Source organism: Oncorhynchus nerka, linkage group LG28 (assembly GCF_034236695.1).
Source record: "Oncorhynchus nerka isolate Pitt River linkage group LG28, Oner_Uvic_2.0, whole genome shotgun sequence".
NCBI classification, from domain to species: domain Eukaryota; kingdom Metazoa; phylum Chordata; class Actinopteri; order Salmoniformes; family Salmonidae; genus Oncorhynchus; species Oncorhynchus nerka.
In genome coordinates, this window is record NC_088423.1 from 15,714,837 (window position 1) to 15,729,459 (window position 14,623).

General features: G+C 46.5%; 2 protein-coding genes across 3 annotated transcripts; both read right to left on the reverse strand.

Annotated features, from left to right (window-relative positions):
* Positions 1-1,813: 1,813 nt before the first annotated feature.
* Positions 1,814-9,530, reverse strand: LOC115112644 (josephin-1-like). Of its 2 annotated transcripts, none has more exons than XM_029639670.2 (5): positions 9,410-9,530; positions 8,126-8,954; positions 7,811-7,939; positions 3,096-3,216; positions 1,814-2,724 (listed from the first exon to the last, which is right to left on the reverse strand). In XM_029639670.2, exons 2-5 carry the CDS (start codon positions 8,413-8,415, stop codon positions 2,686-2,688), a joined length of 579 nt encoding a protein of 192 aa, XP_029495530.1. In that variant the 5' UTR covers positions 8,416-8,954; positions 9,410-9,530; the 3' UTR covers positions 1,814-2,685. The 2 variants fall into 2 exon arrangements, with proteins under 2 accessions (XP_029495530.1, XP_029495529.1); XM_029639669.2 differs by having other exon boundaries at positions 3,022-3,216.
* A 249-nt stretch (positions 9,531-9,779) lies between these two features.
* LOC115112645 (GTPase IMAP family member 4-like) lies at positions 9,780-14,347 on the reverse strand. Its single transcript, XM_029639672.2, has 7 exons — positions 13,958-14,347; positions 13,508-13,585; positions 13,227-13,277; positions 13,035-13,085; positions 12,788-12,838; positions 12,633-12,683; positions 9,780-10,847 (listed from the first exon to the last, which is right to left on the reverse strand). The coding sequence occupies exons 1-7, from the start codon at positions 14,073-14,075 to the stop codon at positions 10,102-10,104; spliced, it is 1,146 nt and encodes a 381-aa protein (XP_029495532.1). The 5' UTR covers positions 14,076-14,347; the 3' UTR covers positions 9,780-10,101.
* Between the last annotated feature and the right edge of the window lie 276 nt (positions 14,348-14,623).

Here is a 14,623-nt window from a genome sequence, read left to right on the forward strand (position 1 = left end):
CAATATACAGCCATTTGTCAATTAATTCATGAATACATTTTAATTGAATCTTTATTTATATAGCCATGTGTCAATACCTGTGCCTAACATGGCTTCAGCCAAGAGGATTTCTAATTTGAAGACATTAACTAGCAGAGTTTCCTACTAACAGATAGGGATGGTCTCAGAAGCAACAGAGGATAAAACAGCTACATACACAGGTCCTCCTGTGCTATTGAGAAAACGTGCTTCTCACCAACTATATTACAGTCTATGTACACAATAGACACACCATGGAGTGCTTGGCATTCCATTGGTTGCTGTCATCATTAGCTCTGTGTTTGTACAAATTTATTATTTTTTTGGGCAGGATTTAATGTTGTCCGGGTGAAAAAAATAGAATTGTGAGCAGTGACATGATCAGAGGAAGACAGACAGGTAAAGAAGAGATGTGCAGAGAACGACAGATAGGAGAGAGAGACACAGAGAGAGAGAGAGAGAGGGGGGACAGAGAGAGGGGGGACAGAGAGAGAGAGAGAGAGGGGAGAGAGAGAGAGGGGACAGAGAGAGAGAGAGGGGGACAGAAAGAGAGGGGACAGAGAGAGAGAGAGGGGACAGAGAGAGAGAGAGGGGACAGAGAGAGAGAGGGGGGGACAGAGAGAGAGAGAGAGAGAGAGAGAGGGGGGAACAGAGAGAGAGAGAGGGGGGACAGAGAGAGAGAGAGGGGACAGAGAGAGAGAGGGGACAGAGAGAGAGAGAGAGGGGACAGAGAGAGAGAGAGAGGGACAGAGAGAGAGAGAGAGGGGACAGAGAGAGAGAGAGAGGGGACAGAGAGAGAGAGAGAGGGGACAGAGAGAGAGAGGGGACAGAGAGAGAGAGAGAGGGGACAGAGAGAGAGAGAGAGAGGGGACAGAGAGAGAGAGAGAGAGAGAGGGGACAGAGAGAGAGAGAGAGAGAGGGGACAGAGAGAGAGAGAGAGAGAGGGGACAGAGAGAGAGAGAGGGGGACAGAGAGAGAGAGAGGGGGGGGACAGAGAGAGAGAGAGGGGACGACAGAGAGAGAGAGAGGGGGACAGAGAGAGAGAGAGGGGGACAGAGAGAGAGAGAGGGGACAGAGAGAGAGAGAGGGGACAGAGAGAGAGAGAGAGGGGACAGAGAGAGAGAGAGAGGGGACAGAGAGAGAGAGAGGGACAGAGAGAGAGAGAGAGAGAGAGAGAGGGGACAGAGAGAGAGAGGGGACAGAGAGAGAGAGAGAGAGAGAGGGGACAGAGAGAGAGAGAGAGAGAGAGAGAGAGAGGGGGGGACAGAAAGAGAGAGGGGGACAGAAAGAGAGAGGGGGACAGAAAGAGAGAGGGGGACAGAGAGAGAGAGAGGGGACAGAGAGAGAGAGGGGGACAGAGAGAGAGAGAGGGGGACAGAGAGAGAGAGAGAGGGGGACAGAGAGAGAGAGGGGGACAGAGAGAGAGAGAGGGGGACAGAGGGAGAGAGAGGGGGACAGAGGGAGAGAGGGGGACAGAGAGAGAGAGGGGGACAGAGAGAGAGAGGGACAGAGAGAGACAGGGACAGAGAGAGACACAGAGACACAGAGACAGGGAGACAGGGAGGGAGGGAGAGAGAGAGGGACAGAGGGGAGAGAGAGGGACAGAGAGAGAGAGAGGGGGACAGAGAGAGAGAGAGGGACAGAGAGAGAGAGAGAGAGAGAGGGGGACAGAGAGAGAGGGGGACAGAGAGAGAGAGAGAGAGGGGACAGAGAGAGAGAGAGAGAGAGAGGGGGACAGAGAGAGAGAGAGAGAGGGGGACAGAGAGAGAGAGGGGGACAGAGAGAGAGAGGGGGACAGAAAGAGAGAGGGGGACAGAGGGAGAACAGAGAGAGAGAGGGAGGAGAGAGAGAGGGGGACAGAGAGAGAGAGAGGACAGAGAGAGAGAGAGAGGACAGAGAGAGAGAGAGGGGACAGAGAGAGAGAGAGGGGACAGAGAGAGAGAGAGGGAGGACAGAGAGAGAGGGAGGACAGAGAGAGAGGGAGGACAGAGAGAGAGGGAGGACAGAGAGAGAGAGAGGGACAGAGAGGGAGAGAGAGAGACACAGAGACACAGAGACAGGGAGACAGAGAGACAGAGAGACAGGGAGACAGGGAGACAGGGAGACAGGGAGACAGGGAGGGAGGGAGGGAGGGAGGGAGAGAGGGACAGAGAGAGAGAGAGGGGGGACAGAGAGAGAGAGAGCAAGGACACAGAAAGAGAGAGAGAGAGCTAGCAAGAGCAAGAGTGACAGATGGGTAGTATTACACACAGTCACATGCCTCTCACACTTGGAAACTGGAAACGTACAAAAAAAAAAAAAAAATAGTTATCAATATATATAAAAACACAGAATCCCAACACCAAACATAACGTTGTGTAGTGTGATTTCTTCATTACCTCCCTGTATTCATCTGTTTCCTTCATCGCTTCAGGTCTCATCAGCCAGAGTCCAGCAATGGGTGTGTGAGAAAAAAAAGTATGTCTGGTCGGTGTGCATCTGTGTGATTGGCTGAACACAACCCCACCTGCTCTTCAATCTGTCTCCTGATTGCACCATGTTATCCTGAGCAACAACTGGGAAAAGTCTAATCTCGTAGAGAAAAGGTTGCCGGGCACATTCAATCAACAGCCATCTGACCTCCATGTTTGGTGGACCTCCACCTCCTCAGACACCACCAATAGGAGCTCACCATTTTTCCCTCTCAGCTGGTAACGCAGGAACTTCCTGTTGTGTGGAGGGAATCGAAAGAACAGAAGGAAAATAAAGATGTCAGCTTGTTATTTATTAGAAGTTAGACAAAGGATCAATCATCATTGTGGATGGCGGCCGTGGAAGTGATTATTATTTGGGAATGAGACTGACTTTGTATTACTATGTGGCAACGCCTAGTGGAGACAATACAAATTACATTCTCTCTTGGCTGCTCCACAATGTATGTAAAATGAACAACGCAAATAATGATGGACTCAATCTACTGACTGGACAGGATAACAAACACACACACACACACACACACACTACCTGAGCTCATCAGGGTTTCCGATGGTATGTGGGCTACGTAGTTTGGAGTCGAGGTTGTAATAGACTCCACCCACCTCCCGCACCCCTATCCAGTGCTGGCGTTTGAGTGGCAGGCGCAGCGGACCCCAGCGCAGATTGGACGGGACGTTCAAGATGAAGCCCATTACGTTGGATAGCGCAATACTGCCCACATCCCTGCAGGAACACAATACACAAGTCAATCACAAGCTCCCGAGTGGCGCAGCAGTCTAAGGCACTGCATCTCAGTACAAGAGTCATCACTACAGTCCCTGGTTCGAATCCAGGCTGAATCACATTCGGCCATGATTGGGAGTCCCATAGGGTGGCTCACAATTGGCCCAGCGTCGTCCGGGTTTGGCCGTGGTAGGCCGTCATTGTAAATAAGAATTTGTTCTTAACCGACTTGCCTAGTTAAATAAAGGTTACACAATCACAGACTTCCATGAGTGGATTTTCAGTAGCTACTGTAATGTTGTAAATCCATGATGATGTCTGTGAGGTAAGTTAAGCCACCCCTTGTTTCTAGATATCTATACACAAACTTGATCATGTGACCAAATATTTATGAAGGGGTCATAATTTCATGGCATCTGTGAAGGAATAAACCACATGGGAAAAGTGATAAGCAAGTTATGTCCGAAGAAAAGATTTTCACAAATTCTAATGACTTTGATACTTGTATTTAAACCAAAGTAGATACTTCTATGATTGTTCTATACATCAGTTGGGGTCTCTATAAGCAACATTAGGAGGTCCTTAACATTGCATGAACATGCAACCTTGTAGCTGTGTGGGCTAATATAGCCAAAATGTTTGCCTTGGGATAAATTGAGTAATTGGCCACCATACCCCATACAAATGATGACTACATTTAGTCAGTTCTATGCATAATATGCATAGTAGTATAGTATTTTTGCAATGTGTCATGCTTATGAACTCAAGATCATCATGCCTGTGTTTACAAACGGAAAACAAGCAGGGGTCTAGCCCCTCTTAAGGTTCTTGAAAGAAGTAGCCAAGGAAGTGAGAGAAGGGAAGAAGTCCATTGGAGCAGCAGCAAGGGATGAAACAAGTTTCATGGGCTTAGTAGCCTCTAATGCAGATAACTTTCCTACAAATTGGCACATTTAAACAACATCCCTGTCCCAGACAACTGGTCAAGAAATGGAACAACATCCCTGTCCCAGACAACTGGTCAAGAAATGGAAGGGTAAGTCATATTGAATGGAGAGATCTATATCTGAATATAGGAATACATTCAAGATATACACAGTGTACAAAACATTAGGAACACCTTTCTAATATTGAGTTGCACCCCTCCCTTTAGCCCTCAGAACAGCCTCAATTTGCCAGGGCATGGACTCTACAAGGTGTAGAAAGCATTCCACAGGGATGCTGGCCCATTTTGGCTCCAATGCTTCCCACAGCATTGTCAAGTTGGCTGGATGTCCTTTGGGTGGTGGACCATTCTTGATACACATGGGAAACTGTTGAGCGTGAAAACCCAACAGCGTTGCAGTTCTTGACACACTCAAACCAGTGCACCTGGCACCTTCTACCATACCCTGTTCAAGAGCATTTTAAACTTTTGTCTTGCTCATTGACCCTCTGAATGGCACTCATACACAATCCAGGTCTCAATTGTCTCAAGGCTTAAAAATCATCTACAAATCCTCCCCTTCATCTACAATGATTGAAAGTGTATTTAACAACTGACATCAGTAAGGGATCAAGTTTTCACCTGGACAGTCTGTCATGGAAAGAGCAGGTGTTCCTAATATTTTGTACATTATAATATATTGAATATATCAAAGGGGGTTGCGGAGGGGAGAACGGCTCATAATAATGGCCGGAGCGGAGCAAATTGAATGGCATCACACACCTGGAAACCATGTTTGATACCATTCCACTGATTCCGCTCCAGTCATTACCATGAGCCTGTTCTCCCCAATTAAGGTGCCACAAACCTCCTGTAAAATATACCCTCCTCTCCTCCCTTTCTGCATCCTTTGACTCTCTATGTCCCCTATCCTCCAGGCCGGCTCGGTCCTCCCCTCCCGCTCCGTGGCTCGACGACTCATTGCGAGCTCACAGAACAGGGCTCCGGGCAGCCGAGCGGAAATGGAGGAAAACTCGCCTCCCTGCGGACCTGGCATCCTTTCACTCCCTCCTCTCTACATTTTCCTCCTCTGTCTCTGCTGCTAAAGCCACTTTCTACCACTCTAAATTCCAAGCATCTGCCTCTAACCCTAGGAAGCTCTTTGCCACCTTCTCCTCCCTCTTGAATCCTCCTCCCCCTCCTCCCTCTCTGCAGATGACTTCGTCAACCATTTTGAAAAGAAGGTCGACGACATCCGATCCTCGTTTGCTAAGTCAAACGACACCGCTGGTTCTGCTCACACTGCCCTACCCTGTGCTCTGACCTCTTTCTCCCCTCTCTCTCCAGATGACATCTCGCGTCTTGTGACGGCCGGCCGCCCAACAACCTGCCCGCTTGACCCTATCCCCTCCTCTCTTCTCTTCTCCAGACCATCTCCGGTGACCTTCTCCCTTACCTCACCTCGCTCATCAACTCATCCCTGACCGCTGGCTACGTCCCTCCCGTCTTCAAGAGAGCGAGAGTTGCACCCCTTCTGAAAAAACCTACACTCGATCCCTCCGATGTCAACAACTACAGACCAGTATCCCTTCTTTCTTTTCTCTCCAAAACTCTTGAACGTGCCGTCCTTGGCCAGCTCTCCCGCTATCTCTCTCAGAATGACCTTCTTGATCCAAATCAGTCAGGTTTCAAGACTAGTCATTCAACTGAGACGGCTCTTCTCTGTATCACGGAGGCGCTCCGCACTGCTAAAGCTAACTCTCTCTCCTCTGCTCTCATCCTTCTAGACCTATCGGCTGCCTTCGATACTGTGAACCATCAGATCCTCCTCTCCACCCTCTCCGAGTTGGGCATCGCCGGCGCGGCCCACGCTTGGATTGCGTCCTACCTGACAGGTCGCTCCTACCAGGTGGCGTGGCGAGAATCCGTCTCCTCACCACGTGCTCTCACCACTGGTGTCCCCAGGGCTCTGTTCTAGGCCCTCTCCTATTCTCGCTATACACCAAGTCACTTGGCTCTGTCATAACCTCACATGGTCTCTCCTATCATTGCTATGCAGACGACACACAATTAATCTTCTCCTTTCCCCTTCTGACGACCAGGTGGCGAATCGCATCTCTACATGTCTGGCAGACATATCAGTGTGGATGACGGATCATCACCTCAAGCTGAACCTCGGCAAGACGGAGCTGCTCTTCCTCCCGGGGAAGGACTGCCCGTTCCATGATCTCGCCATCACGGTTGACAACTCCATTGTGTCCTCGTCCCAGAGCGCTAAGAACCTTGGCGTGATCCTGGACAACACCCTGTCGTTCTCAAATAACATCAAGGCGGTGGCCCGTTCCTGTAGGTTCATGCTCTACAACATCCGCAGAGTACGACCCTGCCTCACACAGGAAGCGGCGCAGGTCCTAATCCAGGCACTTGTCATCTCCCGTCTGGATTACTGCAACTCGCTGTTGGCTGGGCTCCCTGCCTGTGCCATTAAACCCCTACAACTCATCCAGAACGCCGCAGCCCGTCTGGTGTTCAACCTTCCCAAGTTCTCTCACGTCACCCCGCTCCTCCGCTCTCTCCACTGGCTTCCAGTTGAAGCTCGCATCCGCTACAAGACCATGGTGCTTGCCTACGGAGCTGTGAGGGGAACGGCACCTCAGTACCTCCAGGCTCTGATCAGGCCCTACACCCAAACAAGGGCACTGCGTTCATCCACCTCTGGCCTGCTCGCCTCCCTACCACTGAGGAAGTACAGTTCCCGCTCAGCCCAGTCAAAACTGTTCGCTGCTCTGGCCCCCCAATGGTGGAACAAACTCCCTCACGACGCCAGGACAGCGGAGTCAATCACCACTTTCCGGAGACACCTGAAACCCCACCTCTTTAAGGAATACCTAGGATAAGATAAAGTAATCCTTCCCCCTTAAAAGACCTAGATGCACTATTGTAAAGTGGCTGTTCCACTGGATGTCATAAGGTGAAAGCACCAATTTGTAAGTCGCTCTGGATAAGAGCGTCTGCTAAATGACTTAAATGTAAATGTATACCACACACCCATTCCATGAAATCAACTTTGACCTACCAGCCCCATCACCCACTTACCCCTAGCTATGTTTTCAAAACTGTAATGTTTACATGAATTCTGATTATTTCCAGGGATACACAACATCCTGAAATATATGTAGATATCTTTGTTAGAAAGAACATTTGCCTTGACGTAGTGATGCTAAATGTAAAAAAGGACTTAACTTAAGCCACTCTCCCCTATGAATGCACTGTACTTATGTCGCAATCGGTTTCGGTAGCTGTTTGGGTAATCATGAGTAGCTGCCATGTGCCTGACAGGGATTCAGAATGAAGAGGATATGTAAGGAAGTCTTCCTCTTTCCACTCTATAGCTGGCGTACGGCCAGTGATTGAAGTATACTAAATTGAGCACTGCTGAGTCGACTAACATAGTTGCAGACAACACACGCACCAAAAAGGGAGAGGAGTAAACTAGATGGAGAACACAAATGAGCATAGCATTATGGTTCCAATGGCTCAGTGGGTTGGATGGTGCTTGTTGTGGATTTGAAAACCTCTGCATGGGCCACGTACATCGTTTTGGATAAAAATGTTAAATGACTAGATAGGGAAGAAGGCCATATAGCTTTGATGAGAACAGAGGTATACCTTCTTTTATCCCACCAGACAGCCTCGTATCCTCGGATCTGCAGAGCGGCCATAATGACATTCACGTCATAGTTCCCATTTCCAAGCATGCTCTTCTTGTGGGGGGTTACCAGAGTGCCGGGAGAGAGTCTGTGGAGAGGGACAAGAGAGCGATGAGGACAGAAGAAGCAAGAGAGAAAAAGGTTGAGAAAGGTAGAGGGAGAGATGCAGAAGGGGGAGAAAAAGAGAGAGGGGGTGAAAGAGGAAAGGAATTTGAGAAATAGAGAATGGAGGAGAGAAATATCTTCCCTAGAGGACACAACTTTAACCACCCACCTCTGGTAGATGTCCTGGAGAGTATCCCTGCTGAAAGCTGCCCCATCCTGGAAGACGTTATTGAGCGCGTGCAGAGCACACAGCTCACGCCGCTGCTTCTCGTGGTAGATGGGCGGTGGAGGCGTGGCCGGAGGGGTGGAGAGAGCATGCTCTCCCAGGTCTGACCTCTCCCACCCCACCCCTCCCCGCACCACCACCCCTTTCTGCTTGCTCAGCTTCCATGGCATACAGCCCAGGTCCTGCAGCCCCCCTCTTGCCCTCCCCTTCCCAGAACATGGAGCACTCCCCATCACCCTGTCGCTACGCTGACACGACTAGCATCGTCATGGCAACCTTTCAGTTGCTGTAGGGGCGAGCGTGTGACAAGGGAAGGGGGAGGTGGGTCTACTGGATGACACTGAGGGGGGCCAGGTCACTTCAACTACACCTGCTGTTTCAAAGGGGACAATTGGAAGAAAAGAAACTGCTGGCAAACAGTGTTCAAGTTGAGTGAGGAGGCCCGAATTGAATGTGAACAAAAAGTTGGGTGTGTAGACATTGATATTCCAGTTGCTTCAGTATAAAATTAGAATGAACCACAAGGATCATCTATGGAAAAATTAGCAAGAGAAGCAAGAGTATGAGTCTCTTTTTTCAACTTCCTCCATTCTGATATGTGTCATAACTTTAACACCTCAAGTGTCATGAGAGTTTAGGAGTTCTTTCCATTTCTAGAGAGCCCAGAGGACCACGGCTCCACCACAGAGTTTGCTCCAGTGGAAAAGATGAGGGACCTGATACAGGAGGCTCTGTGACATGTAGACATACAGACGACTTCTTAAGAAAACAGCTGAGGGAGGAAGAGGCAGAAATCCATCTTTAGAGGTTGTCACCTAAATCAATGCCATGCTGAAATAACAATTTAGGGATAACTGTTTTTCTAAAGCGTCTTTTCAGCAGTGGTTAACAGGAAGGAACACAAGACACAGAGTAAACATTTATACTAACAGCTGACTCAATAAGAGCGGCATGCTTGTGGCATCACAGTAAACTGATATAACCAGACAACAGGCGTAAGAGTGTCTTAGTATTATTTAGTATTCTGTAAAACAAGTGATATTTACAGAAATATGTCAAATCTACCTGATTTCAAATCCATCGCTCTAGCTAAAATCCAGTAGAACAGGAAGGCAGCTGCAAAGACTAATGTTCCTTCTATGGCTGGCTGTACGTGCCATTTGTTTGATAGCATAAACATGGATGCGAAACCCTTCATATTTAGTATATTTATCTGTTGCCACTTACCTTTCGCTTCATGCGATACTGTAGTATGGTTGTCATAATCCTGGTTAAATGAATTGTTTCGCCTCTTTTCCTGGGGTTGCTTAGTCCTTTGTCTTTAGCACCTTTTCCTTGTCGCGCCGTATATGAGCATGCGCAAAACGTCAATAGCTTGTTTGCTTGTCATAGGACTGGCGCAGGCTATCTGCGAACTGTAGTCCCTCCACTCCCTCGAGACTAAAAAAAAAAACTAAATCTATGGTTTAGTTATCTAAAAATGGGTTGAGACCAAACATTTATTTTATGCAAAAACATCCGCAAATTGAATGAACGTTTATAAGGGCTCTTTTGACTTGCAGTTACACTAGCAGGAAATACAGTCCGAGTCACTGCACTAATTTGGAAGAAACTTTAATACTTAAAAAAAAAAAAGAAACCATGGGAGGAATGTCGTAGACAGACAAGGGTGTCTGCAAGAAAACAAGTAGTGTACATGAAGGCAAATTGACAGCAGTACTGTAAGAACATATTGATTTTACAAAATTTACCCAACAAGCCCATGCTAAGTCTGACATACTTAACAATAATACATGCGGAGACAGTGACATCATGAGGATCAATTCCCCAAAGACAATAACAAACCCAGAATCCAAGAATGACAAAAATAAGTCAACAAAATGCATCTGTACCAAAAATGAAGTATTACTCTTCAACTCTCAATACTCCTGTCCGAGTTTCCGTGCCAACACAGAGGCCATGTCCATCAGCAGTTCCTCCCTGACTTGGTCCTCCCTTTTCTGCAGCTCGTGGGTGTAGTGTCCCCTCAGTGCCCTCATCTCTGCCAGCCTCTCCAGCAGCCCCCTCACCAGCTCCCTCCTCTCCTGCAACGGCTTGTCTGGGTTGTTGTCCACAAGCTCAGCCCTCTGACCACACAGATACAGAGCAGTTCTGAGGCCTCCAGCATCATCCTCCAGAAGCTGGGCTAGCGTGGAGCCCGGACCCAAACAGTCTGCATGGGTGAGGACAATGAGGATGTGGCCTGTGGCACTCTCTCCGACCAGCTCCAGGAGGGCCCTGGTGGCACTAGCAGCATCCTGGTCCACCCCATCTCCAGAGCCAGGGGTCTGGAGCACCAGCAGGAAGGCATGTGGGCCTGGGCTGGCCAGCTGCAGGCTGCGGAGGGTCTCCAAGGCTCTCTTACTGTCACCCAGAGATGGACCCAGGAGGTCTGGGGTGTCGATTATGATCAGCTCTCTCCTGTCCACCACCACCCTCCTCTTGGTACACTCCATCACAGCCGCCAGGGACCCCCCAACCTGAGGGAGGCTGCAGCCAACCAAGGCATCTGCAAGGGAGGTCCGACCTCCACCGGGAGGCCCCGTAAGGATGAGCCTCAGCCCAGGCTCTATGGAAATAGGGATGGGAGAAGGCTCTGTGCCTGGGGGACTGTCACTAGAAGCCCCTGGAAAATAAACAGACATGAGTGGAACAGTTAATTCAATGAATGGAGAGGGTTTTGTGTCATGATTTCATCAAGTGCTAGTTCTATAATTAAGGAAAACAACCCACAAGACTAAAGGACAGTTGATAGGATGTTTTTTTTGTGCAGGAATACAGACGCAGCAAGGAACATAATAGAAATGTCTAATTTCCTCTTTCAGTTTGCTTACAGATTCCACACATTGCTTCACATTTGATAGTTAACCTGAGGGGAACAGTATGGGAAACTAAATTACACATACAGTACCAGTCAAAAGTTGACACCTACTCAGTCAAGGTTTCTTTACCTTGACTATTTTCTACATTATAAAATAAATAGTGAAGACATCAAAACCATGAAATAACACATGGAATAACCCAAAAATATTTCAGATTCTTCAAAGTAGCCACCCTTTGCCTTGACAGCTTTGCACACTCTTGACATTCTCTCAACCTGAAATACATTTCAATTAACAGGTGTGAAATGTTCAAATTTGTGGAATTTCTTTCCTTCTTAATGCATTTGCGCCAATCAGTTGTGTTGTGACAAGGTAGGGGTGGTATTCAGAAGTCCATATTATGGCAAGAACGGTAGTTCAACTAAGCAAAGAGAAATGATAGTCCATCATTACTTTATGCTATGAAGGTCAGTCAATACAGAACATTTCAAGAACTTTGAACATTTGCAAAAACCTATCAAGAGCTATGATGAAACTGGCTCTCATGAGGACCACCACAGGAAAGGAAGACCCAGAGTTACCTCTGCTGCAGAAAAAAATTTCATTAGAGTTACCAGCCTCAGATTACAGGCCAAATTAATGCTTCAGAGTTCAAATACCAGACGACATCTCAACATCAACTGTTCAGCGGAGACTGCGTGAATCAGGCCTTCATGGTCTATTTGCTACAAAGAAACCAATACTAAAAGGACACCCATAAGAAGAGACTTGCTTGGGCCAAGAAACACGAGCAATGGACATTAGACTGGTGGAAATCTGTATTTTGGTCTGATGAGTCCAAATGTTAGATTTGTGGTTCCAACTGCCATGTCTTTGTGAAACGCAGAGTAGGTGAACGGATGATCTCCGCATGTGTGGTTCCCACTGTGAAGTATGGAGGTGGTATGATGGTGCTTTGCTGGTGACACTGTCAGTGATTTATTTAGATTTCAAGGCACACTTAACCAGCATGGCGACCACAGCATTCTGCAGCTATACGCCATCCCATCTGTTTTGCGCTTAGTGGGACTATCATTTGTTTTTCAACAGGACAATGACCCAACACACATCCAGGCTGTGTAAGGGCTATTTAACCAAGGAGAGTGACGGAGTGCTGCATCAGATGACTTTGCCTCCACAATTACCCGACCTTGAACCAATTGAGATGGTTTGGGAGGAGTTGGACCACAGAGTGAAGGAAGAGCAGCCAACAAGTGCTCAGCATATGTGGGAACTCCTTCAAGGCTGTTGGAAAAGCATTCCAGGTGAAGCAGGTTGAGAGAACACCAAGTATTTGCAAAGCTGTCAAGGCAAAGGGTGGCTACTTTGAAGAATATAAAATATATTTGGATTTGTTTAACACTTTTGTTTACTACATGATTCCATGTGTTATTTCATAGTTTGAGGTCTTCACTACTACCCCAATGTAGAAAATAGTAAAAAGAAAAAACATTTGAATGAGTAGGTGTCCAGACTTTTGACTGGTACTGTATAAAGGAACAGAACGTGCAATTAACTAGAAAAGGGAGAAAAGAGAGGGAGAACCTTACCAGAGTTGTTTTGAATGATAACAGTGAACCCGCTGAGTTTTGTGAATGAAGCTGATAGACGAACAAAACCATATCAATACATTATCAACACTTTTAGAGTTATGAATCAAAGACATTATCATTTATAAAGTGGGTGGGTATTAGCAATCTCTTACCAACTATAAACCTCCAAATACGTGACAGCCACTTCAGTAAGTACTGTAAGCCTGACACACAAAGACAAAATTAACAAATCATTCACCACCACATCATACATTATTCTATAATTACCTAAAACCTGTGATGGCAATCAATGAATCTACTGCACATTTACATTCCGATGAGTTTAGTAAACATGTTAATGAATATTTTCCTGAGTGTGGGTTCTGATAAGGGAAAGGGAAGAATTGTGACAGTACGTACTACGAAGAGTTCCCATCAGGTGGCTCACCCAACCCCACAGTGAGGACACACCTAAAAAAGAGGGAATAATATTTAGTTTCAAATAGGATTTAATCAAGAAGACATTTAATTTAATCTGTTGCTCAGATGAAGATATGCAGGCGGAATAATGCAATAGGGTTCAAGGTTCAACCTCCAGGCATGATGACATACCAGTGAGTGTGCAGAAGAGATGGATGGGCCATCTTATCAGAGCTGGGAGGGCTGCAGCGGACCAAAGAGATAAATGAACTCACTCAGTATCAAACAAAATTCTATTTACGGTGGCATAACAAATTGATTATAAAGCAATCAGATGCACAACACCAGCTGATGTTAAAACCATACAGTCAGTCCCCAGATGTGAGAGAGGATCATCTTATAGAGAAGACAACATTATGTACATCAAAAAAGCATTTGCTGAAATAGTACTGTTGTGGTGTAAAACTCCTGACCCTGTGAGAATCTGTAGAGGAGATAGCCCACCACAGTGAGAGCTCCTGTCAAAACACTGTTGAAGTCCAACCACAGACCTGCAGGGAAAGATTAGAGAAGCATGAGACTGATCAATGTTCTTTACTTGTCAAGAGTTTAACCTTTAACCCAAATACATTTTGAAACGGGGTATTTTTTGTTCTACTTTTATAAACTGTGGGTTTACCAGCTTGGTACACTTTTGTGTTTTGTATTGATTTTAGTCTAAATACGTTATTGTATATATTTATAATATGTAGCCTACATTTCGGATTCAACGGTCTCTACAGAGATTGAAACAGATAAAAAAAAAAAAACTCCGGTCGGCATGTTACACAGACCGAGCAAATGTCGGTATGATACTTGTTATTTTAACATCTTGGACGGATAGGATAACAGTTAAATTTATCGGATGTGAATATCCTTCTTACCAGTGCTATCATCTCCACAGTAAATTGAGGTACAATCGCTGTCCGGTTTGCAGTCGCACTGGTCCATATTAACAGGTAAGCCCGGTCCGTATGCTACTGGCCAAAACCAAAGCGCCATCTCTCGTTACTTGGTACTTTGAGGAGTCGTCGGAACAAAGGTGTTCTTTATTGTAGCTGAATGAGCGATATAATGCAGTATGTGTGGCACTGAGACACTCCTTTTTTCTAATCATACAAGTAGGACGGGAAATAAAGGTAACTGCCAAAATAAAGGAAACACTTGAGTAAATGAGGATATATAAATTATTAAAAGCAGGTGTTTCCACACAGGTGTGGTTCATGAGTTACTTAAGCAATTAACATCCCATCATGCTTAGGGTCATGCAGAAAAATGCCCATTATTTTAGCTACTATGGCAAGAAGAGACTTCAGTAGCTAGGTTTTCCTCCAGTTGTCGACAAATTTAATGCAAATATTCTAACAAATATATGCGTTTTTTCCCACCAAACTGACTTGTGGATAAAAATCAGTCAGTGATGACATTGCACACATTTACTTTTTCACGTACATTTTAATGTACTCTGGTCTTTGCATGTGCAATCTAGCCAACAATTTGCAGATACAGTGAGGGTATAGGCTATAGTCTACACATGTTGATATAATGGA

What these genes read in the sequence shown, in the direction of transcription:
- LOC115112645 (XM_029639672.2), bottom strand. Translation starts at nt 14,075, where the DNA reads ATGGCGCTTTGGTTTTGGCCAGTAGCATACGGACCGGGCTTACCTGTT. An exon ending in CTGTGGAGATGATAGCACTG is followed by an intron (nt 13,586 to 13,957) that starts GTAAGAAGGATA and finishes CTTTCCCTGCAG; the next exon opens with GTCTGTGGTTGGACTTCAAC. An exon ending in TCTCTTCTGCACACTCACTG is followed by an intron (nt 13,086 to 13,226) that starts GTATGTCATCAT and finishes CCTCTTTTTTAG; the next exon opens with GTGTGTCCTCACTGTGGGGT.
- LOC115112644 (XM_029639669.2), bottom strand. Translation starts at nt 8,415, where the DNA reads ATGGGGAGTGCTCCATGTTCTGGGAAGGGGAGGGCAAGAGGGGGGCTG. An exon ending in GTCTGGTGGGATAAAAGAAG is followed by an intron (nt 3,217 to 7,810) that starts GTATACCTCTGT and finishes GTGTTCCTGCAG; the next exon opens with GGATGTGGGCAGTATTGCGC. An exon ending in GGAAACCCTGATGAGCTCAG is followed by an intron (nt 2,725 to 3,021) that starts GTAGTGTGTGTG and finishes TCCACACAACAG; the next exon opens with GAAGTTCCTGCGTTACCAGC.